Source organism: Desmodus rotundus, chromosome 7 (genome assembly GCF_022682495.2).
Source record: "Desmodus rotundus isolate HL8 chromosome 7, HLdesRot8A.1, whole genome shotgun sequence".
Lineage (NCBI taxonomy): Eukaryota > Metazoa > Chordata > Mammalia > Chiroptera > Phyllostomidae > Desmodus > Desmodus rotundus.
Window position 1 is genome coordinate 136570341 of NC_071393.1, and position 25735 is coordinate 136596075.

The window sequence follows — 25735 nt, forward strand, 5'->3', positions numbered from 1 at the left end:
GTGCGTGGCCCGAAGCAGTTGAGGGGCTGGGGCAAGTGCTGTCTGCAGGCAATGGGGGGAGGCGGCGTCGGTGGTGTCCCGGGGTACCTAGACCCAGAGTGTGGCTGACACGCCCGTGATCCTTCCGGAGGCTGCGATGAGACAGGAGATGGGAAGTGCTTCCGGCCCTCGCGCGGGGTGGAAAGGGGCTGGAGGCTGGGGGAACGCAGAGTGAGACTGGGGAGCCCCTGCCCACTTTGTATCCCTAACCCCACCACACTGCAGGTCAGAAACGACTCGGAAAGGCCAGGTGCAGATGATCCACCCCTCTTTTGGGGGGGAGTGCGTGCATGGGTGGGGAGGACTTTCCAAATAGAAAGGAGTTGAGCAAAGAAGGTAGCTTTGAGGGGCTCGGGAGGGGCGGGGAGAGATTCAAATCTGTGTGAGGGCCGCGTGTGTGCGCGGGGAGCCGCAGGTCGCGCTCTCCCCCTGGACCACAGCCCGCCAGCGGGCCGGGCTCTGGCTCGGCTCCTTCTGGTCCTCGGGGCGCGTCTCCTCGCCTGGGACGCGTGGCGCCAGGTCTCCCTCTAGGCTCCAGGTGCAAGGTGGCCAGTAGGGGTCGCTCGCGTCACGGGAAGGCGGGCGGCCGCGCCCGAGCAGCTAGAACCCGGTTTCTGGCGGACCGGGAATGGGGATCGAGAATCGCCCGCTGCCTTGTTTAACGGTGACACTTAGGGCTGAGCTGGAGCGGGAGCAACTGGTCGCCGGCGAGGGGGGGCGACCTCCCAGCCGGAGACAAACAGGCAATTAATTCCGGAGCTAAGTTCCCATCTGCCAGGCCGGCTGACAACAGGTCCCGCGCACACCCCCGGGGCCAGCCGCGCCGCCTCCTCCCGCTTCCCGGGCCCAGAGCGCGCACACACACCTTCGCGCACACGGGCGGTTGCACTGACACGCGTGCCGCCCGCAGACACGCCTAGACACAGATCCACGGCCAGGGGCACTGCACGGTCCGGGGCCATACCGCGGAGTCACTCAACCACGCGCGACAGTTATGCCCAAAGGGTGGCCAGAGACACGCGGAGTGCACTGGATTTGTAGGGAAAAGCGACTGAGAGTTCGGGGGCTGGGGTTCGGCCCTTTCCTCGTCCCCACCCCCCTACGTTGTGGGGCGTTGGGCGAGACCTTCCCCGCCGGGGTCTCAGTTTCTCGCCTGTGAAGTGGAAAGTGGGTTGGTGCCTCCCAAGAGACGCGCAGACCCCAGTGTCCCGGCACAAGAGCAGGAAGGCGCATGCGCGAGCGCGTACCTTGTTTTAAAGCGGCCCCCCGCGCCCCTCCCTCGGTCTGTGACTCGCCTAACAAGTTGGGGTCCTTGGAGTGGGAGGGGCCGCGCCGCTGGGCTGGATCCCTTCCCCCAACCACCGTGGAACCGAGGGCTGGGGCGGGACGGTTCCCCGGCGCCCCGCCCCCACCGGCCCGGGCCCCGCCCCGCCTCCCTAACTCGCTGGCCGCCGCCTGCGCGCGCTCTCTGTCACTCGCCTGCCCGCGTCGCCAACTTCGGAGCGGACAGTGGGGCCATGGGGGCGCGCTCGGGCCGTATCACGTAGCCGCGGCGCCCTCGGACCGCCCGCGCGGCCCCAAGCTCCCGCCGGGCCCTTCCTGCGTCTCGGCCATGGGCAGCCACGGCGCCCCCATGTGCGCGGCGCATCCCGCGGTATGCGCGGCCCGGCCCGGAGAGGGAGCCGGGCGGCGGGCGCCGCGGGACGGGGCCCCAAACGCCGAGACGGTCGCAGGGTGCTCGGCGCCCCCTAGGGGCCGTGCCTGGGGGGAACGTGGGGGCAGGCGGGCCTCCAGCCGGGAGGGACTTTAGCGGAACCTCCCTGGATTGAAGGAGAGAGCGGGCGGCAGGTCCTCGCCCAGCGCTCCTAACTTTGTGGAGGGCGCCAACTCCGGGGGCCCGTGACCAGCTGAGGTCTGGAGCCCCCGGTGCTGGGCCTCTGGATGGTGCCACAGCGGCCTAGGCTCACTGTCCTCTTCTGCACCCGCTTCCCGCAGGTGGCCGAGGGCGGCCTGGCCCGGGAGCCGCTGCAGCTTCTGGAGGTACCGCCCCACAAGAGGCTGCCGGTCGGGCCTGAGCAGGACCCTTGTGGCAGCCGCCCTGCTCCCGAGGGCGCTGGGGCAGGCGCAGAGCAGGGCCACTCGGCTGGCGGAGGCGGCTGGTGCCGCCACTGCCACACGAAGCTCGCCGAGCTCAAGCGACAAGCATGGAAGCTGGTCAGCGGGTCTGGGACACCGCTCCGGGTAAGTGACCTTTCCCTGGGCTGGCCCCTCCGGGCAGGGACCATTTTGGGACTTGGAAGACTTTGGGTTCCAGAGGAAGGCTAGGCTTCACTGAGTGGCTTTGGCCAGTCCCTTTGTCTCTCCAGGCCTCAGTTTCCCCGTCCGTAACAACGTGTAGGAGTTGGGGCCGGTGGTGGGGGGGCTGGAGGGTGGTTGGGTGGGTGTTTCTGTGCCAGCTGCAGAAGTCCTGCAGCTGGACCCACAGTCTGTGTTTGGAAGGGGAGGGAGAGAGGGAGGTCCTCGACAGGGACCCCACCCAGGGCAGGACAGTGCCTGTCCTGCTGGCGGCAGAGGTTACTCGGTGTGTTGTTGTCCTTGGGCCACCTGGGCCTCCAGCCAGGTGTGTGGAAATTGTACAGCTGTGTCAGGAGGGCTTGGAGACCAGAGGGTGGGCCTGCAGCTGTGAGGGAGGGCGTGGCCTGTCCACCCCTTCCTAGCTTCGTGGAAAAGAGTTGGGCACAGCCGGTCCTGATCTGCCACCGTAGGCAGTGGCCACCCATCTGGGAGTTGGGTGGCCAGGCCCCTGGGTTCCCTGGGCTCCCCTCCCAGCTGCCAAGGTGCTCGCCATGGCGGGGTGCCCTGCAGCCCGTGGGCTGGCCTAGGCCTGGGAAGGAGCTGGGGCCATTGTTGAAGGAACAATGTGCCTGGAAGTCGGTGAGGCCGGGGAGGCGGGGTCTCCAGAGGAAGCCCTTCCCGCCTGACCTGCAGCCTCTCTGAAATCGTTCCTGGAAGTCTGAATAATCCCCACTGAATCTAAATATAGCTCTCCAAGGAGGCGGCCTAAGGGTGGGGGGACCCTGGGCTCCTGGGGTCCCACCGCTCCCTGCCCAGAGCAGGCGGGGTGGCAGGAGTCTGGTTTCTGCCCTGGGTACTCTGGGGGACAGAGGGAGGGGACACAGGCCTGTCCTGGGGTGTGGCTGGACCCTCCCCCCTGCCCTTTCTCCGACTCCCCCCTCCCCCCTCCCCCCCACCCACCGGCAGAGTCTGGCTGAGAAGACACCCAGGCCCTCGGGCCCTCAGGAGAGTGTGACAGGGGACCGGCTCTCATGGGCCTGTCAGCTGCAGAGCTGTCTTGCTGCCCCGTCAGGCGAGACTGAGGTCAGAGAGAGGAGGGACTTTGTGACTGAGCTGGGCTTTGCCTGGTGGCACCGGGCAGGTGGCCAGCTGGTTGCAGGTGGGCAGGGTATCCTGTTGGAGAGAGCTGCAGGTCACACCAGTCGCTGGTGAATTCCAGGGTCCCTCTAGGGGGGTCTGGCAGTCTCTTCCTGCAGACAGCTAATCAGGGAAGCCCTGGATCACCCCCCTCCCACCTCCCCTGGCCTTTCCCGAGTTTGCTGTTTGACTCTGGGTACCCCCTTTGCTTAGTAGGGGCTCACCCGCTCCCCCTGCCTCTCCTGGTACCCAGTGGCCGAGCAGCCCAGCAGGCCAGGGTCCCCGGCGTTGACCCTGCTTTGCAGCCCTTCCCCGCTGTTTCCACTTTCGTCAGGGCGTGGCCGCTCGGGGGCTGGGCTGGGGTGCTGTCCAGTCTACAGGGCACTGTGCGGAGGGAGGGGAGGCCCGCATCCACGGTTTGTCTAGAGGCGGTGGAAGCAGATCCGTGGGGATGCAGGGGGTTGGACCTGCCATCCAGGGACCTTGGCGGGCGTCCTGGCCCGGTGCCACCCAGGCTGCCCCCAGCGTCCTAGCCGACCTGCAGCCTGCCCCTGAGCTGCCTTCAGGGAAGCTGGGGAGGTGGTGTCGGACCTCACGCAGCTGCTTCTGCTTTTGGTTTGGGAGGGAGGGCTCTGTGGGTGGCAGGGGTGGGGGCTGCTGCTCTGGGAGGCTCCCTAGGGGCCTTTTCCTGCTCTCACAAGATGAGTTTCGGGAGGATGGCACCTCACAGTTTACAGAGAGGGGTGCCTGCGTTTTCTCCCTTAGACCTGGGGGCTTGCTGGGCGGTGAGGCTGGGGTGGGGGTGGAGCTGGGGCCCTTCTGCCAGCGGACAGGTCCCCATCGTGGGGCCCTGGGTGCTGAGAGCAGGGCCTTAGGGTCACGGCTGTAACAGTACTTCCGGGGGTGGGGGTGGGGTGGGGTGGGTGTGGCTGCTGGCGGGGGAGGGGCGGCCATCTGGTGGCCTGGGTGCGAGGCTGGGCCACCCTGCGTCCTCTCCTCCCTGCCTCGGTCTCCCCTCTGGGCAATGCGGGTGACCGTGGTCCCTGTCCAGGGCCCAGTTCACATCAGGGTCATGTCCTACCCCCTTTCTGAGCCCTGCTGCCCTGGGGTGGTGGGGAGGGGCATGTGCTCTGCCCCCCAGATTGGGGTGTAGGACACTCTTCTTCCTGAGCTGAGCCGGACAGTGGGTGTGGGGGGGACACCCAGGCTGAGTGCCCCCTCTGGGCCCCCCAGTCTGCCACCTTCTGCTCTTGCCAGGGTCTGGTGACCCCTTTAGGACCCCTGTAAGTTCTGGAGCCAGCCCTCTGGACCAGCCTCTCGTGGTCTCCATGGGCCGCTCTCGTGGGCCCTGCAGCTTCCTTGGACCATCGGCCGCCTGGGGCGGTCCGGCCTGTGCCTGCCCTCGGCTCTCCGTGCCTCTGGCAAGTCTCTGTTGGTCCAGGGACCAGAGCCAGGCCTTCCTCTTCAGCCGTGCCAGAGCGCCCAGCTTAGCCCCGTCCCTCTGTCCTCCCGCAGAACCTGCAGACCCTCTCATTGTGCCCCGTCCTGGCCCCCGTCGCCTGCCTGGCCCTAGCCTTCCACCCTCAGGGCAGCCAGAGGGGACTTGCCGAACTATGGACCTGCAGGAAGGGTCTCTGGCTGGTCCCTGGCCCCCATCCAGTCCGGCCCCGTCAGACCAAGGGCCCCATTCTCTCACCTTTTCCTACGGTGGTTTGTCACAAGCGCCCCTTTTGCAGACGCCCAGGCCCCTGTCCCTCCCATGCACATCTGGCAGGACCTCGGCCCGGGCCAGCCAGTGCCCAGTGTGCTGGCGCCTGTGCAGCTGTCCGCGGCAGGGGACGCAGGCCCCGCTGACCTGCTGCACTGTGAGTTCTCGGCACCAGGCTCTGTCGGCGCCCACCTGGTTCCCGGCTCCCCGCCCTCTGATCCCACCCCCCACCCCCTACCCCCTTCGGGTGGCCCTTCCTGGCCCTTTCACTGCGCTTGGCCATTGGGGGAGTCGGCGTGCAGTGTCTTGCCCCCAGTGACGTTTGTGAACAACTCAGTGACCAGGCTTTTCCTCCCTGGTCCGCTGTGTCCCCCAGGACCACTGCGCTGATCCCAACGGAGGGGACAGCCCTGAGGAGGATGGCCATTCCTGCCTCCTGGCAGCAGTGGGGGTGGGGGTCCTGCTGGGGATCTGGTCCAGCTGCCACCCAGATGTGTCGACTTCCCCAGAGCTCCGTTTGTGTGATGGTCCTGGCTCTGTCTCGAGGCCCAGGGTGGCGGGGCTCAGCCCAGCTGGTAGTGGCCATTTGTGTCCTGGCGTCAGAGTCCCCGGGGCCACCAGCTCCGGGAACCACCCTGAGGAAGGGCCAGCGTGGCTGCCTTGGGGCTCCTCAGCCCTTCCCCCAGCTGGGCCAGGTGCTGGCAGCTGCAGAGGCAGCCAGGGAGGTGTGAAAGGGGCGGGCACACCCTGGGGCTGGCTGCAGGGGCAGGCTCCCAGCTGGCAGGGGACCCAATGAGTCAGCTGGGAAGGGACCTGTGGTCTACTGGCCTCCGAGGCTCCCAACCACTCTGGGCACTGAACCCAGCTGGGGAGAGAGGAGGCCCATCAGGCCTGGCCTCCCACCCAGCCTCGGGGACCTCGGCTGGTCCGTCCCTTGCCTCCCGAGGTGGACGGCAGACTAGTCAGCAGTGCCCTTTGTCCCCAGTGTCTAGTGATGGAATGACGGCCTCTCAGTCTCATCTCATCTCCGCGCAGGTTCTGGTTTCAGACATGAGAGCCGGCGGGGGGGGGGGGGGGGGGGGGGGGGAGGATGGGACCAGGCAGGACGTGCCTCTGGCCCCTGTCCGAGCAGAGGCGGGGCGTGGCGCAGCGGCCACTGGCTGCAGCAGCAGCTGTGGTTCTGGCTCCAGGAGCGCTGAGCAGGGGCCTGCGTTGGGACTGACTGGCCTCGCTGTCCCTCAGCTGAGAGGTGGGGGCCAGGGAGTGGAGGGGGCAGCAGGGCGCCCCTGAACCTCAGGCTCTTTGGAGCCTGGTGGGCGGTGGGGGGTGATGGTGTGGAAGGGTTGAGGGAATTGGCCTGGGCCCCTCTCAAGCCCACCTCCAGTCCCCCGCCAGTGTCCTGAAAGGACCTCACGTTTGAGGGTCTTTTCTGAAGTAGCAAAGTCTAGTCTCCACCATCCTTGGCCGGCTGGTGGGCGAGCTCATGGCTCCCGGCTCCCGCCAAGCACACGGGTCTTCCTCGCGTGTCTCGTGGGAACCGATCACTGCGTCTCTGGTCATGGGGCTCTGCCTTCCATTCACGCCGTGTGTTCCTGGGAGCCACCGTGCCGGCTCTGGGCGGGAAGGTGCGGGCAGCGGTCAGTGAACAGGGTAAGAAGTGGCTGCATGGCCCCTCGTCTGTCCACAATCTCCTCTCCGTGCGGCGGAAGGTGGTGGCAGTCGGGGCTGAGCCACCCCTTGTCAGGTTCCTGGTGCAGCCAGGCTGGGTGGCTGGGCTCTTGTGGGCCCCTGAGCGCCGAGAGAGGATCCTCCCTTCCTTGCAGGTGACCACGAGGCTGGTGAGAGGGCCTCCTGGGCCAGGGGGGTGCTGCCTGGCCGCCACCCCTGAGGCCCGGCCCCTCCTTCTCAGGGCCTCGGGCTCCCCGTCTGTGAACCGGGACCTCAGGCTGACCGAGTCGCTGCCCCTGTTCCCCCGGGGCAGGGACACTCTCACTGCTGACCTCACGCGCTGTGGCTGGGCCCCATGGGGCCAGGTGGCCTGAGGGCCGTCCACGGGCTCCTGGTGCTCTGTGGGGGCACCCGGCCCGGGCCCCTGGCAGCGTCCCAGGCTTCAGCAGTGGGGCAGGTGGGTGGGCTCAGCTGGGCGCCCAGGCTGGAGGGTTGTGGTGCATGCCATGCCCGGTGAGCCCACTCTCAGGGTGCCGGCCTTGCACTGCTACTGGCCTGCACCTCTGACCCCAGCCTCCAGGTGGAGCTCACCCTGCCTGGAGTCCTGCTGGGGATGGGTGGGCCTCAGGGCCGGCCCTTCCCTAAATGTCCTGCCCTGGGCCACCCTGTCCCAGTCCTCCCCCTCCCCCTCTGCTTCCTGGATCCCCCACCAGCCCCCTAAACTTGGCCTATCCCAAACCTGAGGGACTGCTGGGCAGCCATCCTGGCTTGCCTGGCTCGACAGCTGGCTTTTGCTCCACCTTGGGCACCCCTGGTCTGTCCCTAGAGCCCCCTCTGCTCAGCGCCCCCCATGCCTGTGCCTTCCCCACTTGGAGCCCGGCTCTGCTGCCTGTGCTGAGTGGCCTGAGCCGAGCGCCGCAGCCTCTCTCAGGCTCAGTCTGTAGGGGGCAGTCTCACGGCAGCCAGCACGTACGGTGGCCCCTGTGGGGTGGGTGTCTGTGGAGGCGGTGGCCCTGGCACTCTGAGGGGCTTGTCCAGCCAGCACAGGGGCCGCGGGAGCCTGGGGGTGCCTGGCAGCGGTGAGTCTGGGTGTCAGGTCTCCGGGTGGTACCAGGGGCCCGTCCTGCCCAGTGTCTGTCTTCTCTGTGGGATGAACGCTGCCCCCACCACCCTGGTGGGGGACCTGCTGTAGCCCACGATCCTATGAGGAGACTGAGGTCCCCCCGGGGGGCTGCAGCCCACACCCGCGGAGCTGGACTGAAGTGTGTCTGGGTGAGTCCCAGCCCCCCGAAGTGTGCCCAGCCCCTTTCTGAGTGGCGGGTGCCCTGTTGGAGTGGCCTCCCTGCCACCCCCTCCCAGCCAGGGCCATCCTGCTGGTCTGGCCTTTGGTCCCCCCAGGGGCCCTCCAGTGGCACTGGGCCCAGGACAGGGAGGCCATTGAGGAGAGGAGGTCTCAGTGAGCTGGTGTCTGCCCTGAGCTGCCCAGCTGACTGGCGCCTGGCACGGGCCCTGGGGAGTGGCACTGGCTGGTGCCGGGTGGGCTGTGCCCCCGCTCCCCACACCCTCCACCAACGAGAAGGGAGTCTGGGTCAGTGCGCCCACCCGAGGCATCAGGCCCGAGGGGCTGGGATGGTCTCCAGAGCTCTGGCCGGCAAACGAGGGGCTCTGGCTGCAGGTCTCCGGGTCTCCAGGTCTTCCCGTGGGACCAAAGGACCCTGGCAGGGGTGGGGCCTTGGGCTGGGAGTCCAGGCCCTGGGCAGCCGAGTGGCCCGCCACAGCCTGCTGGTTTCCAGGCTGGAAAACTGAGCCCTGACCCCTGGCCTCCCCGACCCACCGCCCCCGTCCCGCCAGGCTGCACGCGACATTGGGACGGCAGAGCCCGAGAGGCGGCGCCTGGGGGCCCTTCCTGGACCTGTTGTCGACTCCGGAAGCAGCGGTCACTTGGGGTCACCGCCTGCACGCTCTGTGTCAGGGGAGGAGGCCGTGGTCGGCAAGGACAGCGTGGCGGCTGGGGAGGGCAGCCCTGGGCTCAGGCGTCCCTCCAGTTCGGGCACCCGGTCTGGTGTGCCTACCCCATGGCACTGCCCGTGGGTGCCGGAGCCCCCTTTCTAAAGATGGAGTGATGGGGGCCCAGGGAGGGTCATTCACAGCTCTGAGTCTTGGGGCTTCTCCGAGTTAGGGAGCAGACCCCTCCTGGCCCTCTTGGGATGGCCTCACCTGGGGGGTTCTTGTCAGCTCCTATCTGGCCGCAGGGCTGGGCCAGGCAAGCCTGGGAGGGGTGAGGGTCTCCTGGTGGAGCTGATGGGGCGGCTTGGCCCTGGTAAATTGGGGCTCCCAGTGCAGGGAAAACGGAAGGATTACTTAAGGCAACTTTGAGACCCCAGACACACCATGAAGAATAGGATGTCACTTTCAAGGGGGGGGCTCCCTGAAACCTGGGTGGCGCGTGGGCGGTGCGCAGTGCTAAATTGAATCAAATTAAGAAAAACATTTCCAAGTGCAAGTAAAATATCTGTTCGATTACCCCCGTAAAGAAGAAATTAAAAGTAACATTTTGCAGCGGCGTAATTACTATCTTTTGAAGGTGCTGGGCTCTGGGGGAGGGGTGGGAATGGGCCAGGTGGGGGCTGGGCTTTCAGGACCTAATGTAGCTGAGACCAGGGCTATGATCCCAGGGGGCTGGGACCTGTGGACCGATCCCCCCTTCCATGGCTGGGAGAGACCCCCATGCAGTGAGGAACCCAAGCGGCCTGGGGGCCTGCTCCTGCCTGTGCTGCCAGCCTGCTGGGGGCTCAGGGTGGGGGCCCTCAGCCTCACTGGGGTCTCAGGCAGGCCCTTTCTCTCTGGCCTCTGCTGTGTCGGGTGTGTGTGGGGGTCTTCTGGCGTGGGGCAGAGGCCCTGGTGTGTCTGGGTGGGGTCTCCTGCGGCTTTTGAAGCAGGACCCGGTATCCCGGGTGGCTGTCAGGGAGAAGGGCTGGGAGCTGTGAGCATGGAAGGCTGAGCGGTGGCTCCCGGAGCAGGTGACCAAGCAGCCCTGGGCTTGTCTTTCTGTGCCGTGGTGGTGGGGGGTGTTGGGGGGGCGTTGATGATCAAGTACCCCAGGCCTGGTGGCTGGGCCTCCCTGGCAGCTGCTGTCTGCATTCCTGAGGACACAGCTGGGCAGGGGGTGGCTTGAGCAGGCATGGGGGGGGGGTTGCTGCACTGGCTTCCGGTCCCTCCCTGCACCCTCCCCTGCCGCTGTGCTGGGTGCTGGGGTCTGGTGCGCGCGCCCAGGCCAGCCCCCCTTCCCGCCTCCTCCAGCCTGTGCAGGGGGGCAGGGAGGCAAGGGCACCCCAGAGGTCTGAGGTCCCCAGAGACTGGCAGAGGCCCTAGAACAATGGGCTGTGGGGGGCTGGGGCCTGGCGGGGGGGGCAGGGTCCCCGCCCTCCAAGTTGGGTTAATGGCTCCGACAGGCACTTCCTTCCCCTCGCAGGCCACCGTGCTCGGCCTCCTGCTGAGTGGAAAGACTGGAGTAATCAGAGCTGGGCCTGGAAAACGGGCAGGGGAGGGACAAGCCCTGGATGGGCGAGCATCTGGATTCCATCTGTGGCCAGCCTGCCAACCCCACTGGGGGTTCTCGGAGAGCTGCCAGGGGCCTGCCCCCCACAGGGCCTCTGAGGGAGGGGGTGTTTGCTGACCGGGACCAGGAAGCCGGCCTCGGCAGAGGCGTGGAGGGCTCCAGGCCTCCTCTCCCAGCCCCCATCCAGTGACCTGGTCTGCCTGGCCCGGCGGGGGCGGTGGGGGACAGGCCCGTGGCTCATGCTGCCTGGAGCATGGGGTGGTGCTGGGAATGTGGGCTCAAGAGGGACTGCGGCTCGAGCTGGGCTGATGGTGTCCACCCTGCTGCAGCGGTTACGCAGGTACCTGTGGACTCAGGTTGGCCGCCACCGAGCAGGCCGGGGGCACCGCGGTGGGTGTACAAGATCTGCCTCCTCATCTGAGAAGTGGGTGTGTTTGGGGGGCCCTAGGCCCTTGGTGGTCAGCAGGGCAGCTGGGCCCCAGCAGGCCGACTCTTGGGTGGTGTCCGGTGGTAAGCAGGCGTCCAGGAAGGGAGGGGGGGAGGGAGGGAGGGCCTGGTTCTGCTCATCTGCAGCAGGTTCAGGCTGGGGGCAGGGGGCGGGGGCGGGCTGGCCAGGCGGCCAGCTGGCTGACAGGAGACGAAGGCCTGCGTGTGTGGTCTGCTCTGTTGGGGGGCCCTGCGTGAGTCCTGGGTGGTCACGGCCATAGCTGGCTGGGCTGGTGCTCCACCACAGGGACTCTTACTGCTGCAGGGCTGCCCTGGCAGGTGGCGAGGCAGAGTCGGCGGCGGGAGAGGGACAGGGGACGGGCCCTCCAGTGAGGTTCCTTCTGAGCCCTGGGCGCCCCTCCTTCCGGAGCCATCCTTCTTCCAGGAAGCCCTCTCTGCCCTCTGGGCCAGGCGGAGGCCTCCTTGAGGCTCCCCTGGCTCCTGTTCTCACCCTCTCTAGACATCAGGCTCACGGGTGGGGAGACCTGTGTGTCCCCCAGAGCAGGGCGGGCGCTGGGCCGTGGGGTCAGCCACCCGTCAGTGTGGCCCCTGTGCCCTGTTCGTGTCCATGTTGATAGGTGTGGTGGGCCTGAGCTGTGCCTCCTGCCTCCCTGCTGGCTGGCACCGGCGGCCCCAGGCCTGCCTGGTCACACGGCAGAGTTGCCGCTTGGGCACTGACAGCAGCTTCGCAGAGGCAGGGACAGGGTCTCCCCCCGCTGCCCAGCCCTCCTCAGCTTGGGGCCAAACAGGGTGGCTCTCGCGGCTTTCCTCTGGGGCCCTGGGGTGCTGAGTGAACCCAGCCCTGTGGGAGGCGGGGTGTCTGGCCCTGCTCGGCAGCCCCCCCACGCCACTCCTCCCACCCCCCAACCCCCGCCGCGCCCTCGCTGCTTGTGGCCTGGCTGTCCCTCAGCATGCAGGTGTCTTGTCCCCCCGGGAGTGAGCCTGGCGATGGGGGCAGGGAGGCGGGCAGAGTCAAGGCCACTGCGGTCCCCACCGTTCAGCTCCGATAATTGCTGTCCTGCGGGGCACCTGTGGATGGAACCGCTGGGACTTATTAATCCGTTCTGGGTTGTGCAGCGTGAGGGGTGGGGAGGAGTGCATGGTGGGTCCCAGTGTCCTGGCGTCCGGGCTCTGACCGCCTCTGTCCCTTGCTCCCCCAGGACCCTTGCCTCTCCTCGCTGCTTCTCGACAAGCTCCCGGCGCCTGGCTCCTTGTCCACATGCCGCCCGGAGGGCGAGCGCCGATGTGACGTCTGTGCCGCCCACCTGCACCAGCTCACCCGGGAGGCCCTGCGGCTGCTGCAGGCGCCCACCGGCCGGGAGGACCCCGATGCCCACCCTGGAGGCCCCGGCTCCACGGACAGTGCGCGGGATGTGCCGGTGGTGTTGGGCCCGGCTGGTAGGCAGCCGGGCCGAGCGGCCCCAGACAGGAGGAAGGTGCTGGCCTGGCCGTCTGGGCCCAGTGTCCAGGTGTCGGTGGCACCTGCCGGCCTGGGTGGGGCACTGAGCACGGTCACCATCCAGGCCCAGCAGTGCCTGGAGGGCATGTGGAGCGTCTCCAGGGTCGGCGGCCTCCTGCCCGCCTCATGCCTGGTGAGTGCCCTGGGTGGGCGGGAGTTGGCCTCTTGGACACCCAGGCAAGGTGTGGGCAGCGTGTCCGAGTGGGTTCCCTCCTGGGGGTGCATGTCCACATTTCACTGGCTGTGTTGGGGCTGTGGGCATTGGAGCGAGCCCCCAGATGGTCCTCAGGCCCACGTCCAGTTCTATGCAAGGTTACCGGTGGGCTGTGCCCTCTCCTGTCCCCCCGGGGCACTACATCCACCCAGGGCTCACCCAGTGCCAGCAGGGGTGATCGGGTGGGGCGGCCTCTCCCATTTCCTGGACCACCTGTGTCACCGTGGTCCCATGAGCTCCTGGGATGAGGTCAGATCTTCGTCCTCGGGAGTTGGAGGCAAGGGGGGCACTTCCTGGTGCGGAGGATCCCAGTGGCCCCTCCCCCTCCGAGCTCTCCTGCCTGCAGTGTCAGGCTGCCCCAGGGGGACCCAGGCTGCCTGGAGGACAGGGGACGAGGAGCCTGGAGTGCAGGGAGGCCGGTGCCGCCCCCCCCCCACCCCGGGCATGCTCTCAGCGGCCCCTCTTTTCAGTTGACTGCAGAGTGCTCCCCAGCCAAGACTCGCCTGCTCTGGCCCAGCGTATAGTCACCACAGTGTGGCCTCTGTGGGGCCAGCCCTGGGCACCAGTGGGTGCTGTGGGTGCTGTGGGCACCACGGGCCAGGGCCCTATGCCGGCCTCAGCCCCACAGTCCGGGGAGAAGCCAGCTCTGGAGGGGGAGCTTTGCAGGTGGGGGCCTCTCCCAAGTGTCTGCTGTGTCCCCCAGTCTGCCCTCTAGGAGGAGGGGTGCCAGGGTGGGTGTTTAGAGGAAGGTTTCCTGGGACACTGGGATGGGAACTAAGGTGGGGAAGCAGCTCAGGAGAGCTGGACGGTTCCTGGAGGAGGTGGCATTGCTCTGGGCCCGCAGGGAGGTGTCAGGGACGGTGGGCCTGGCATGAGGCGGGGACGGTGGAGGCCACTGGAGAGAGGCAGAGGCTCCCAACCTGGGGCGGGAGCCAAGGGCATGTCTTGCAGGGGCCTTGAATGCCGGGTGGGAAGGGGCAGGCCTTCACCTGGGGGTGTTGGGCGAGGGAGGGGCGTGGGGGGCAGCGGGGCGCTGGCCATTTGCTGGGCGGCCCTGCTGGTGGCCCGCACGCCGCAGCACGTTGGGGCTGAAGGCTCCCTCTGCGTTTTGTGGGCCAGTCGGTTGTGTGCGGGTGGCTGGGATGGATTTATAATACGACGACAGCCCTGGGGATCGATAGGAAGATTATTAGAACCGTGAGTAGAACTCCAGGACTCAGATGTGGTGATTTCCCCCGAACCAGCGCACCGACCCTTAGCGGCGGCCCTGGAATGTAAAAACGGCGCGTGTCAGGTCGCAGAATTAACACTTCTGGAGGGACATGCAGTGAATCTCCGATAGCCCATTAGCGGCCCTGGGCACGTGGTTTCCAGGCAAATGTGGGTCTGGGCCTGGGGGGGGGGGGGGCGGCCCACCCGGTCCAGGTCAGGGAGAGGAGGGGCAGGATGGGCAGGGTCGCTGCGGGGGTGGCCTGTGGAGGTGGGACCCGGATCTGAGTACCTCGCGCGGGCTGCCACTGTGGCTGGGAGCCGGCGCTGCGGCCTGCTGGCGTCTTGCTGTGGGCCGGCCGCGGGGGAGGCAGCTCTCAGCCAGCTCTGGCCCTGATCAAGCCACAGCCCTGTTCCGCAGACAGACAGCGGCCCTTTCCAGGTCGTTCCACCTCACGAGTGCCTGGTGAGCCCTCCTGGCTGTGGGGCTGCCCAGTGGGGCAGCCCGGCTCTTGCCTTCCAGACTGGGTCTGGTGCCCGTGGGAGCCGGGCTTTGGCCTGTGGCCCACATGGCTGCCCTGAGGGTGCTGGGCAGTGGCCACGGGACCCCCCCAGGTCCCCTGCTTCGCCTGTTTCCCTGGGACACGGCCATGGGCCTCGGCATGTCTCCCCGATGCCGACAGAGGGCGGGTCCAACGCTCATTTGGCAGCCAGATGTCCTGGGACAGGGGCCCGGGCCTCCTGACCCCACAGTAGGCTGGAGGCCGTCCAGGCTGGGGCAGCCGGCATGGGGCCAGTGACACTGGGGATGGGGGTGGTGCTGCCGCTGAGGCCAGGCCGGCGGGGCCTGTGACAACCTTCCTGAGTCCTGTGAGCCCTGCCTGGGGCCCAGGGCTCACAGTCCAGGGAGGACCAGATCAGAGGGTATCCACTGGCCATGGGTGCTGGGCCCTTGGATGCCCACCTGGAAGGGGAGGGTGGAGGGCTTCCTGGAGGGGGTGCTGCCTGCCACCTTGACATGCAGAGTGGGAGGTGAGGTCATTTTGGTGGAGGCCCAAGGCTTTCCTCTGTCCTCAGAGGTTGGGTGGCCCAGGCTCGGGGGTGTTGCTCCTGCTGCCTCCCCCAATGCCAGGCTGCTTGCGTCCCCGCCCCCCCCGTGAGCACCAGCAGTGTGCCTGGTGGGTGCCCACCAGTCCTCAGGGGTACGGCCGGGATGGTAGGGGATGGGTGGCGCTGTGCTTGGGTTCTGGCCCGTGTCTAACGTGACCCATGGCTGCTGTCCCCTTCTGGGCCTCAGTTTACCCGCCGTGGAGTGGAGGTGGAACAGGATGCCCCCCTCTCCTGGGTGAGGCTGCAGCAAAGCCGCTTCTGTGACGAGGGTGGGACCTTCCTGGCTGAGGGCCTCCGGGTGACCGGGTGGAACTCGGAGGGGCAGCTGGCTCTGCCTCCCTGGGGCCCTGGGGCCTGGCACAGGCCCGCCGAGCAGTGCCACCTGGGCCCCACGGAGGGCTGAGGCTGCGTCTGCAAGATGCCGCCGGTCCGCCCCCTGCCCCTTCCCCTCTGCTTCCCCCACCCCTGTCCTGGCACGAAATCGCCGCCAGGGTGGTGCCTCTGCCCTGAGGCTCTGATTCGCGCTGCCCGCCCCGCCCCAGAGTCTGGCCCTCGGGGACTTCGGGCCTGGAGGCTCCCTGGGCTGGTGTGCTGTTGTCCCCTCCGCCCCTGCTGTGGGTGCCCGTGAGACCAGGGACGTGGGCCCAGCAGGCGCCTCTGCCAGGCAGGCCCTCTGGAATGCGCCTCACGCTCTCCTCTTGCTTTTCTTTCGTTGCTGCCCCGGCACCTCCATCACATTTTCAGTTTGGCCACCTGCCTGCCACTCGCTCCCTGTCTCTTGTCCCCATGTCGTGGTCATCCCTCCCCCCCGCCGTCCCCCCTGCCCCTTGGCTTCTTCTGGCGCGGGTCTGCTTCTGGCAGGAGTCCGCAGCGGCCGTCCTGGTGGCTGGAGCCACCGCTCGGTGGCGTGTGGGATGATGGAGCCGAGGCGCGTGCGGGACACCCAGCACAGGTCAGTGTGGGGCTCAGCCGCAGGCACCAGGGGTGGCCGGTGCTGTTGCGGCTGCAGGCAGAGGTGCCCGCCTGAGCTGGTGGGCAGCTGGGCCCAGCGGGGCGTGGGGCTGTGGGTGGGGCGCAGCCCTCCCCGCCTGCAGCAGGCCTGGCTGGATGCTGATCCACTGGCCGGGCGGCAGGGCTGTCCCGGGGCTGGTCGGAGCCGGCGTGGGCACCAGGGCCCTGGCTGGGCGTCAGGCTGCGGACGGCAGGTCTCAGCTGCGCCCAGTGCTGCCCTGCAGTGCAGACCCCGGTGGTGTAAGGTCCCTCTTGCACCGCTCTGCTGAGCAGAGGAGCTGAGAGCTTCCCCGGGAGCACATGTTGGGTGGTGAAAAGGGAACTCGCTTCTGGATCTCATTGCCCAGGTCTAGACTGGACTGATCCTCCTTCCAGAATGTTCCCCGTGAGCCGCGCCTCCCTCTACTCCCACAGCCCCATTTCCCTCGGTGTGGGGCTCACCTGCCAGCCGTGGGCTGGCTCTGTCTCAGGCCCGTGCCCCCGGAGGGCAGGTTTATGGGATACTTGTGTGTACCAGGCATGGGGACCCTGCCCCACCCTGCCCTAGGCACCAGAGAAAGCAGGGGGAATGTCAGACTGGGGGCTGATGTGTCAAGCACGTGCTGGGTGAAACAGGGGAACTGAGAGGGGCCAGAGAGCCCGCAGGAGGGGGGGCCCGGGCAGGACTACTGGGGCCAGTGTGGGGGGGGGGGGGTCGGCCTGGAGGAGAGGGCGGGGCTCTGAGGGCGCACTGGATTTCCCGCCCTGTGGGCAGAGGCCAGGCCGGCATCAGGGCCCAGCGTGCTGGTACAACTCCCTGTGAGGGTCTGGGCTGCTACCTACCTTCTCGAAGCCCGGGGGGCCCAGCGGGGGTGCTTGGCTTCCATCCAGCCTAAGGTTAGGGGGTTGTCCATGAATATTCCTTGGCAGACATGTCTTTTCTGTGTCTCTCTACAGAAAAGTAGAGAAGGGTTTGGAAGCAGATGCTGACCACAGGCTTGGGGGGGGACCCTGCACTGTGGTGAGGGGTGGTGCCGTCCTGAGGTGCAGGGCCTCCTTCCAGAACATTCCTCCTGGGGCCTGTGTGTCTCATTCTGCTGAAGTGCCCCCGGGCCATGTCATTTGGCCAGCTTGGGAGAGGCTGGACCCTCCTGGGCGGGGCTGCCCCTGGGCTCCTCACCACTGGCTTCCTGCCAGGTCCTCACTGAGGTCATCCCGGACGGTGGTTGTCGCCAGCCCGTGGTGCCCGGGGAGGCTGGGAGGCTGGGCGCCAGGCCCTCGGGGTGGGCGCTGGGCTGGGGGGGGCCCCGCCGAGGCCTGGGGTCCAGGGCACAGGTACGTGGCGTGCGGCAGCGGGGCTGCCGCTCGCTGGCGCCGTCCGGAGGGCGTAATCTCATTTGGGCTCCGTGACGAGGCTGTCCTCCGCTCTGGGATGTACTTCAGCTACTTAGTGGGACAGGCCAGGGTCGTGTTTCAGACACGGAACATCATATGTTATCATACGCAGGGCAATTAGCGCTCGTGACAAGTATTTATTGTGGTTTCTTCCCTAATTATGCCTCTGGTCCTCCCAGAGGGGCAGCCCAGGGATGAGGGGCACGGGGTCCCTGTCCGTCTGTCCTGACCAGTGCAGCCACTGTGTTTCTGGGACTGGGTGGGGGAGGGGAGGCAGAGTCAGGCCCTGGGCAGGCATTCCTTCCCCCGGAGCAGAGCGCCCCTGCTCCCAGCTGCAGGGTCCTCTTCGCCCAGGGCCCCGGGGGGGTGTCCTGGGCTCTGGGTGGGGGGGCAGGTGCCTGAGCAGTGGCGTCTGTCCCTTACGCGGCTCCCTCCTTCCCTGCAGGCAGAAGCAGCAGTGGCCGCGGTGGCGGTGGCAGACACTGTCCGAGATGGCCCTCCCACCCTGGGCCCTGATGGTGTGTCCAAGATGTGGGGCCGCGGCGGGGCCTGCACGGCAGCCCTGGTCTCCCCAGCCCCAGGCACCCCGGCCGGGGGCTCCACTGGCCCATCGGCCGCAGCCTCCTTCTTCATCAGGTACGAGCCCCCGGGCCTTCGCGCCTGGCTTGGGGGCAGCCTGGGCAAGAACATCTGTGGGGGACTCCGGCCCCTGGCCCTGTGGGCCTCCCTGGAAGAGCTGTGACCTTGCTGTGGCCGAGTTGGTGGGAGGAGGGCTATGGGGGCTGTGCTGGGCTCCAGGGCACCCGGTTGAGGGCAGGATCCAGCAGAAGCCTCGCACCCTAAGAGCGGGATGCAGCCAAGAGACTGAGTTCGAGCCAGGTCTTTGCCCCTTCCAAGCTGTGCAGCCTTGGGCAAGTCTCATAACTTCTCCGGGCCTCAGTTCCCTCGCCTGCCCGGTAGTGCTTTCTTGAGAATTGCTGTGACGGGCCGCCGCCTGCAGCCCTGAGAACAGTCTGGACAGCGTAAGGAGGCTCGGCTGGGGTGTCCCGGGCCAGCACAACTTCGGCCTCAGAGGGAGGTGGACACAGGCCCCTGGACGGCTCCCCTGCAGACGGGTGGGGGAGGGGTTGGGTGGGGCAGGGTGGATCCTGAGGGCAGGCTGTGCCTGCCCTACCGCCGCCCTCCCCAGCGAGCTGGGCTGGCACAGTCCTGAGCCCGCCAGGAGCGGAGTGGGTCCCAGCCCCATGCCCGAGCTCTGGTGTGGGGGTGACGGGAGCCCAGGGTCTGCTTTCTGGCTGTGGCCCTGAAGGCACCAGGTCCTGGGGATGTCAGCTGGGGAGGTCTTTCGGGGGGGGGGCACTGTGTGAGCTGGGACGTGGAGGTGGGGACCGGAGTCCAGCCTGTGGACTGCAGGGTGGCATGGCGCTAATGAGCCGTGATGGCGGCCCAGCCACTGGTTGCTGTCCCAAGAGCAGCCCCTTGGCGCCGATAGGCTTGTCCATGAATCGTGCCTGGAGGTGGGACTGGCACCCTGCAGGGGCCTGGGGGCCTGTGGCCTGACTGGGGGTGCTGGGCGGGGGGTGTGTGATGGGGGCGTTGTCGGGCACAGGGTTGGTGAGTGGGTTGCAGGCAGGGCCCGCTGCCCCCGTTAGGGGCTGCAATTACGGCTGGGACCCTCCGGTTGCGGAGCCGGTGGAGGGCCTGCCGGGCGGCCTAGGAGCCCTGTGCCGGGGGTGGGGGGCAGCACAGATCCAGCAGCTGAGAACACTCCTCCCAGCTAGTCTCTGCCTGGGCTGCAGGCAGCGGCTGAGTTCCGTCAGGCCGCGGCTGCTGGACTGTCCCCACCTACAGACCCTCTGCAAAGGCAGCCAGCTGGGGCCCCAGGTTCGGGGGCCACCCGGCAGCCCTGTGGCCCCACAGGGCAAGCACGCCTTTTGTCTGGAGCCCGACAAGGTTCCACTGGCCTTGGGAAGTTACCATAGAAACAGGCACATGGGCCAGGACTGGAGGCAGGTTCTACGAGAGTCTGCTGGGAGGGCGATGCTGGCTGCTGTTCCTTCCAGCCTGTTGGACACCCCGAATCGCAGCAGCTTCTTGAAGGGCTGCGGGCCCTGTGCGGGCGCGGGGCGTCCTGGCCAGGAATGCTGTGCGTCCCCAGCTCCCGCCTGACGTGGGCCCGGGACGCTGCTCTTTGGGGCTGTGGCCCTCGGTCAAAAGGTGAAATGGGGCGCTCCGCAGCTGACCCTTCCCCTGTTTCATGGGGGCTGCGGCTCAGAGGGGGAATGGGCTTGTCCAGAGTCCCCAGGAGACCTGGAGTGCCCTGAGGTACTCCCCAGCTGTGCTCGTGACATGCTGGTGGGGGAGGGGTCTGGGGAGGTGGCCTGATGGCTGTGGGCCCAGTCAGTGAAGCGAGTGCTGGGCTTCACGAGGTGGGCTTTGAGGGGTGAGTAGGAGTCTGCCAGGGAAGGCAGAATGGTGTGCAGTTAGGAGTTTGGTTTCCCCGCAGGTCTTCCATGCGGGGAGGCAGAGGAGGGGAGTATTCCCTGGGTGCCTCGGTACTGGCGGCCTCATGGGCACCTGTGGGGCCCAGAGCCCAGGAGGGAGGCGGCGCCCGGTGCACACGCCTCGGCTGAGTCTGGCTGGGAGCTCGGCACACACAGCTGAGAGCGCGGTGGGCTGGCCCCGAGCAGAGTCCTGGAGAGGATGGGCCTGGTGGGCCAGGCAGCTGAAATTACATTTTCTTCAGAGGTTCTGGTGACCTTGACCTCCCTTTTCCTGAATCTTCCCGCTCCTGCCAGAGTTGTCCCCGTCCTTCCTGCCCGTGTGGCCACACCTCCTCCCAGATGCCTCCCTTAGCATTCTCCCACTTGCCCCTCCGGGCCTTTCTGGGGTCACCGCCCTGCATCTAGATGCCCCAGCAGGTATGGGGGCGGGGGTGGGGGTCCTTGGGGCACCATGGCACTTGCTGCTCTTGCAGGCTCCTCTCTGCCCCAGCCCAGCCCCAGTGGACCCCTCCCTGGTGTCTGCCTGGAATTCCATCCCCCGGACGGCAAGCCTGGCACCTAGCTGAGGTCCAGAGCGGGAGTGTGCTGCCCAGAGGCATGTGGGCAGCTCCAGCTGGGCACCCAGGGTAGGAGGGCTCTTTGGAGAGGCATCCCTCCACTGCGAGGTGGGGCTGAGTCTGCCTCCCTGCCTCTGGGTGATGTGGGAAATGCCAGCCATGGCGAGGCTGGGCTCAGGGATTCTGGGACCCAGTCCTGGCTTCAGAGGTCTGTGGACCTCTTAGTGACTCCTTACCCCCAAGTCCTCTTAAGGCAGACCCTGGGGCTGTCAGGGCCTGCGTGTGGCAGCCCCCGGGTGGACGCAGGAGGGTGCGTTGGGCATGCCAGGCCCACTGGCCTCATCACCATGCACTTAAGGAGCCCTGGCCCGGCCCCAGGGGAGCCCGCGCGTCTGAACAAGCCCGAGTCTCCTCAGGGCCGTCAGGGCCGGCGCCTGGACGTCCCTGTCTGGTTCTGGAACAGCAGTGTTTCTTTGTGGGAAGGGCAAAACATGTCTCTTTCCGTTTCCATGAATCAGTGGCCAGGGCTGGCGAGCCCGGGAAAGGCCGCTGGGATCGCTGTGAGGCGCCGGCGGGCATCCTGGGAGCCCACTTGTGTGGTCATGTGGTCACCGCTCACGGCTGTGTCCCATCTTTCCAGGACCCAGGCCTGGCTGGGCAAATGCCTGTCCTCCAGAGTCCCTGCCTGGGGGGCCAGGGGTGGAGGCAGGTTCCAGCTGTAGCAGGAGTCACGGGGTCTGGGGAAGCCCCGCGTGGGGGGTCAGGGCATGCTTCCTGGAGGAGGTGTTCTCTGAGAGTGAGGGGGGCTCTGTATGCAGGTGAGCTCCTGCTTTCCCAAGTGTTCTCTGCAGAGGTGGACACTCAGGCCGGCCCGTAGTCCACCTGCGGGTCTCTCCCCGCAGCACTCTGCACCCCTGCAGGTCCTGCCGGGGACCCCTCTCCCCAGCATGCAGTGGGCATTCACGGCCCCCGAATGGCATCGTGCGGCCTTTCAGTTTCTGAGAGGCCTGGCATCATTGCCACCCTCACCTCCACCCCACTGCTCAGAAACCAAGTCTGTGCCCCCAAAAGGCTGGGGCCCTCCAGGGCAGCGCAGGCCCGCCTACCACAGAACCCCTGGAAGCCCCCCTAGGCTGTGCCAGAAACTAAAAGACCACACGGTACCAAGTGGCTGGCGGGTCCCAGTTCACAGGGGCCTGGGCTTCCTCATAGGGCCCATCCTGGGCCGCGTGAACCCTGGGACGTGCTGTTGAGTCACGCCCGCCAGGCAAGCCTGTGGGAGCTGGGACCCGGGCCGGCTGGGCGGGCTTCTCGGGCCTGGATGACGTCGGGACCGGGTGGGGAGCAGAGGGTGCCCTGAGTGAGCTCAGACCTCAGGGCGGAGATGCCTGGCCGGTGACATTCCAGACCCTGGGGCCAACCTGACCTCAGAGGACTGGGCTGGAGTCTGCCCAGGCGGGGCCTAGGCGTGTCCAGCGCCCTCTGTGGCCTCCCCTGTGCTCCACGGGGCGTGGCCCGCCCTCCGGTCTTGGCCTCTGCAGAGTGGAGGCTCCAAACAATGTCACTTGCCACCTCTCACCCCGTGCCACCCCCATCGGCCCGGGCTCGTGTGCCCTGAGGCTCGGGGCTGTGGATTCAGGAAGCTTTGCCTCCCACAGCCTTGGGGTCCCCGGCTGACCCTGTGCAACTTGGGGGGCAGGGAGCCAGCTTTGGGGCTAGGGGCACACCTCCGCCTTGGCTGCTGCTGACTTCTCCTGTAGACCTGGGGCTGAGCCGACACCCTCCAGCTCTGGCTGGTGCGCCCCAAACCCCAGGACCAGGTCCTGCTTCTGGCTCAGAGGCCGGGCTCCTTGACCTTTGCAGGCCAAGGTCAGGCCCAGGCCTCTCTCCCTCCCCCAGTTGCCCCACCCCATCCAGGCAGGTGCCTCCTACCCCGCCCTGCAAGCTCTCCCTCTCTGGTGTCCCCCAGCAGAGCCCCACAGAGTGGGTGGGGCTGCCTGCTGGATGTGGCTGTCTTCCAAGTCGGCCGCAGCCCCTTCCCCCGGGGTCTGGTTGGAGACTCGGTGAAGCCCACGGTGTCAGGGGGCCCAGGCAGGCTCTGAGACAACCGCCTGGCCTCCTAGGTCCTGCCCTGCCCTGCTGGCTAACCCCCCACCCCCCCATCACACATCACACTGGTTGGGTTCAGCCCTGCCCTGCCCGTCCCAGAGCTGGCCCTGTGCCAGGGTGTGACCCCCAGCAGAGTGGGCAGCAGAGGGTGATGAGTGGGGACCAGGGGCTCTTCCGTGAGGGGGGCTCCGGTAAGCATCGGGTTGGCATCTGCTTGTGGCTGAGGGTGCCCCGTGTTGTCTGGGCTCTTCCTGGGTGCTGGCTTGTGGGGTTCACTCTGGGGACCGCACCCCAACCCGCCCTTCCCGACCCCCAGCAGCGCCGCCGTTCTATTAAGGATCTGCTATGTGTCGTAGATTACTTTTATTTTCCGTGATGACACCTCACCAGGAGGAGAACCGTCCCTGGGGTCCCTTAAAAGGCATGTCCTATTAAAGATGAGAGGACTTAAACAAAACACCGGCTGTAGATCTCACCGTGTGGGAGGTGGCCCTGGCGGAGGGCAGCGTGGGCCAAGGACTAGGGCTTTGGGAGGGGGCGGCGGGCCCTGCGGGGTGCAGGGGGGTGGGGGAGCCTGGCCAGCACGTTCTCTTCCCCTCCCTCAGGCTGAGCTCCCTCCCTCCAGCCCTTCTGTGGTGGGGTTGGGGGGCCTGCACCCGTGTGGAGGTGCCTTGAATGCACTGGCCTGTCTGGGCCATACACCGGGGCCTCTGGTGGTCACGTCAGCCTTTGTCACAGGCGGGGAAGTGGCACAGAGCAACCAAGTCAGCGTGCCTGGGTCACACAGCCTGTGAGTGGCGGTGTGTCCTGCTCCCCACAGGGGCTGCGGGGTTGGGGACCCAGGTCAGAGGGAGGCACTCAGTGCCTGTCTGTCCCTACCCCCCCAGCCAGCCCTGTGCTGGGTGGAGCCGCTGGGGCCCCCACATCACTGGGGGAGCAATGACGCTGGGACTGTGTGGCTGGGGACAGGGGCAGGGACAGCTCTGAGCCCACGCCCCCCCCGCCCCCCGCCCCTGTCCTCCCCTTCCCAGGGCCGTCCAGAAGCTCAGCCTGGCCTCCAAGCGCAAGAAGCCCCACCCACCGCCAGCCCCTGCCAGCCGGGGCACCTCCACCTACCCTACGGACTTCAGCGGGGCCCTGCAGCTGTGGCCGCCCCCTGTGCCCCCCTGCCTGCTCAGGGCCGGCTCCAAGGCCAAGGAGAACCCCAGCGGTGTTGGAAAGGTAGGCCCAGCCCTGATTCGGGGACAGCCCCTCCAGGGTGGGGGAACGAGGCCAGGGGTGTTTGAGCAGGTACGGGGAGGGGGTGCACAAGGCGGAAGACCCCTGCTTCCTTCCCCCAGGTTAGACGAGGTGGTCAGCAGGGGCGCAGGTGGGGAGACAGAGCCCAGCCAACCTTGGTGGCTCGAGGCAGCTGCAGGGAGCCCGGGAGACTGGGGTGGGGGTCCCAGGGCTGTGTGCTGGTCTGTGTGGGGTGGGACAGCCAGGGCTTCCTGGCACTGGGGGTTGGGGTCTGACCCCAGGACCCTGCTCTGCCTCACCTCTGTTTGCACGCCACCCTCAGGTGGGGCGGGGGACAGGGGCGGGACCCTTGGCTCTCCAGGGAGCAGGCAGACCCCAGCCGCAGGCCCCCACGGGAAGAGGGGGAATGCATGTTGATTCAGATGGGGAAACTGAGGCCCACAGGGGCGGGGGTCCTCGCCCAGTCCAGGACATCCTGGCTGGGTCCCAGCCACCCTGGCTCTGACCTCTGGCCCCTGCAGCCTGTTGCTGAGGCTGCGTTTCATCCTCGCCCCGAATGGGGCGCTGGTAACTGCGCAGGAACCCTGGTCAGGGCCCTGGGTGTGTGCTGGCCGTGTGCTTGGGTGAGTGGCCGGTTGGCCCGCTGGGCTCTTTGTGCCCACGGAGGCCTCCCATTGGTGTGTGGGGACCTCAGCTCTGCCCGGGCCAGAGGGAGGAAGCTGCCAACTGGACAGAGCGACCGGCTCTGGGGAGCGGCTTTCAACAGCTCTGTTCCTGGCTTTGACCTTGGCCTGGTCACTTGGCCTGTCTGTGTCATCTGGGCTTCACCTGCAGGCAGGTGGGGAGTGGGGCTGGGCTGGGGGGCTGGAGGGCTAAGCGCTGCAGCGCACACTGGGGTTCTTGCTGGGTCACTGGGGTGCCAGCAGGCCCGCACTCCCTCCCCCTGGGGCCAGGCCCCCACCCAGGGCGGGGTGCTGCCTGCTCCGGGGGTGACTCTCCCTCTGCCCCGGGCCACCAGTCAGTCCTGTCCCTGCCCACCCAGGGCCCCTCCCTGCCTGTTACTTGCGCCAACGTCACAGTCAGAAATGCCTCCTGAAAGGCATTTAATATTGTCACCGAAAAGAAGTTAGATTACGCTCGGTGCCTGACACTGATGTGTTGCTTAGGGTAATTCATCATCTGGCTGTCTTGTAAAGATCCCTGGGCCGTGGGCGCAGGCGCCCCTCCCCCTGACGCCTGGGCCACCTCTTAGGAGTGGAAGCCCTTTTTTCAAGCAAAATATGTCTTTTCCTGACCAGCAGCTATTCAGCGGGGCTTTGTGACATCGGAACAGTAACAGGGAGGGGGACTGGGCCGGGATTGTCTTGTGCGAAGACTCTCGTCTCTCTGCGGTTCTCGCAGACAATGGCCTGTGCATTCAGCGGGCTGGCCCGAGACGTCCCCAAAGCAGGCCCTCTCTGCCCCCGCCCACCACGGCGGCTGCCGCCCCTGCCAGCACCTCCCCACTCTCGAGTCTGCAGGGCCCATTCGGCTCGCGAAGTGGCCGAGAGTTCACTCGGCCCAAATGAGCGGGCAGCTCGAAAGCCATGAGCATGGCCACGGCATTTGGAAACGAAGTCGTTTTGCTCGGGTGTTGGGGAAGAAAAGAATCGATTCCGGGTGGATGGAGCCAGCTGGGTCGGGGGCACAGTCGGGAAGTGCTCTGTGCGCCCCGAGGACGACAGGCCCCCCACGGTGCGCTGCCTGCCACGATTCTGCGGGTGGGCGGGCGCTGTGTCTGCCACTCACAACTCAGTCTGAGAAACAGTGGCTCCGAGTCGGGTCCCTTGGCTCACACTGGCGTGGAGCAATCAGGCCGGGCGCAGGGCACAGTCCAGCGCCACTGCCGTCCCCAGGAGGGGCCCTGCCTTGGGGTAGCTGCCCTGTCGGAGCTCTCCCGCTGCTCACAGGACATGCTGTCTTGGGGCTGTTTTGGTGCAGCTTTGGGGGTGTCTTGGTTCCCGGCCCCCACCCTCAGCCTCCTGTCCTCCAGGCCGGGAGCAGAGGGGCTGGAGCAG

General features: G+C 67.2%; 1 protein-coding gene across 2 annotated transcripts in view; it reads left to right on the forward strand.

Moving 5' to 3' along the window:
- The first annotated feature begins 1522 nt into the window (after window positions 1-1522).
- Window positions 1523-25735, forward strand: part of KIF26A (kinesin family member 26A) — a 33509-nt gene continuing 9296 nt past the window's right edge. The window contains exons 1-5 of one of the 2 annotated variants that reach the window (XM_053928819.1): window positions 1523-1693; window positions 2035-2280; window positions 12053-12484; window positions 17715-17905; window positions 23471-23660. In XM_053928819.1, the coding sequence (XP_053784794.1) occupies window positions 1652-1693; window positions 2035-2280; window positions 12053-12484; window positions 17715-17905; window positions 23471-23660 (1101 nt within the window). In that variant the 5' untranslated portion in view covers window positions 1523-1651. Of the gene's footprint in view, window positions 1694-2034; window positions 2281-10540; window positions 10747-12052; window positions 12485-17714; window positions 17906-23470; window positions 23661-25735 lie in introns of those variants that run through there. The other variant, XM_053928820.1, reaches the window with a different exon arrangement.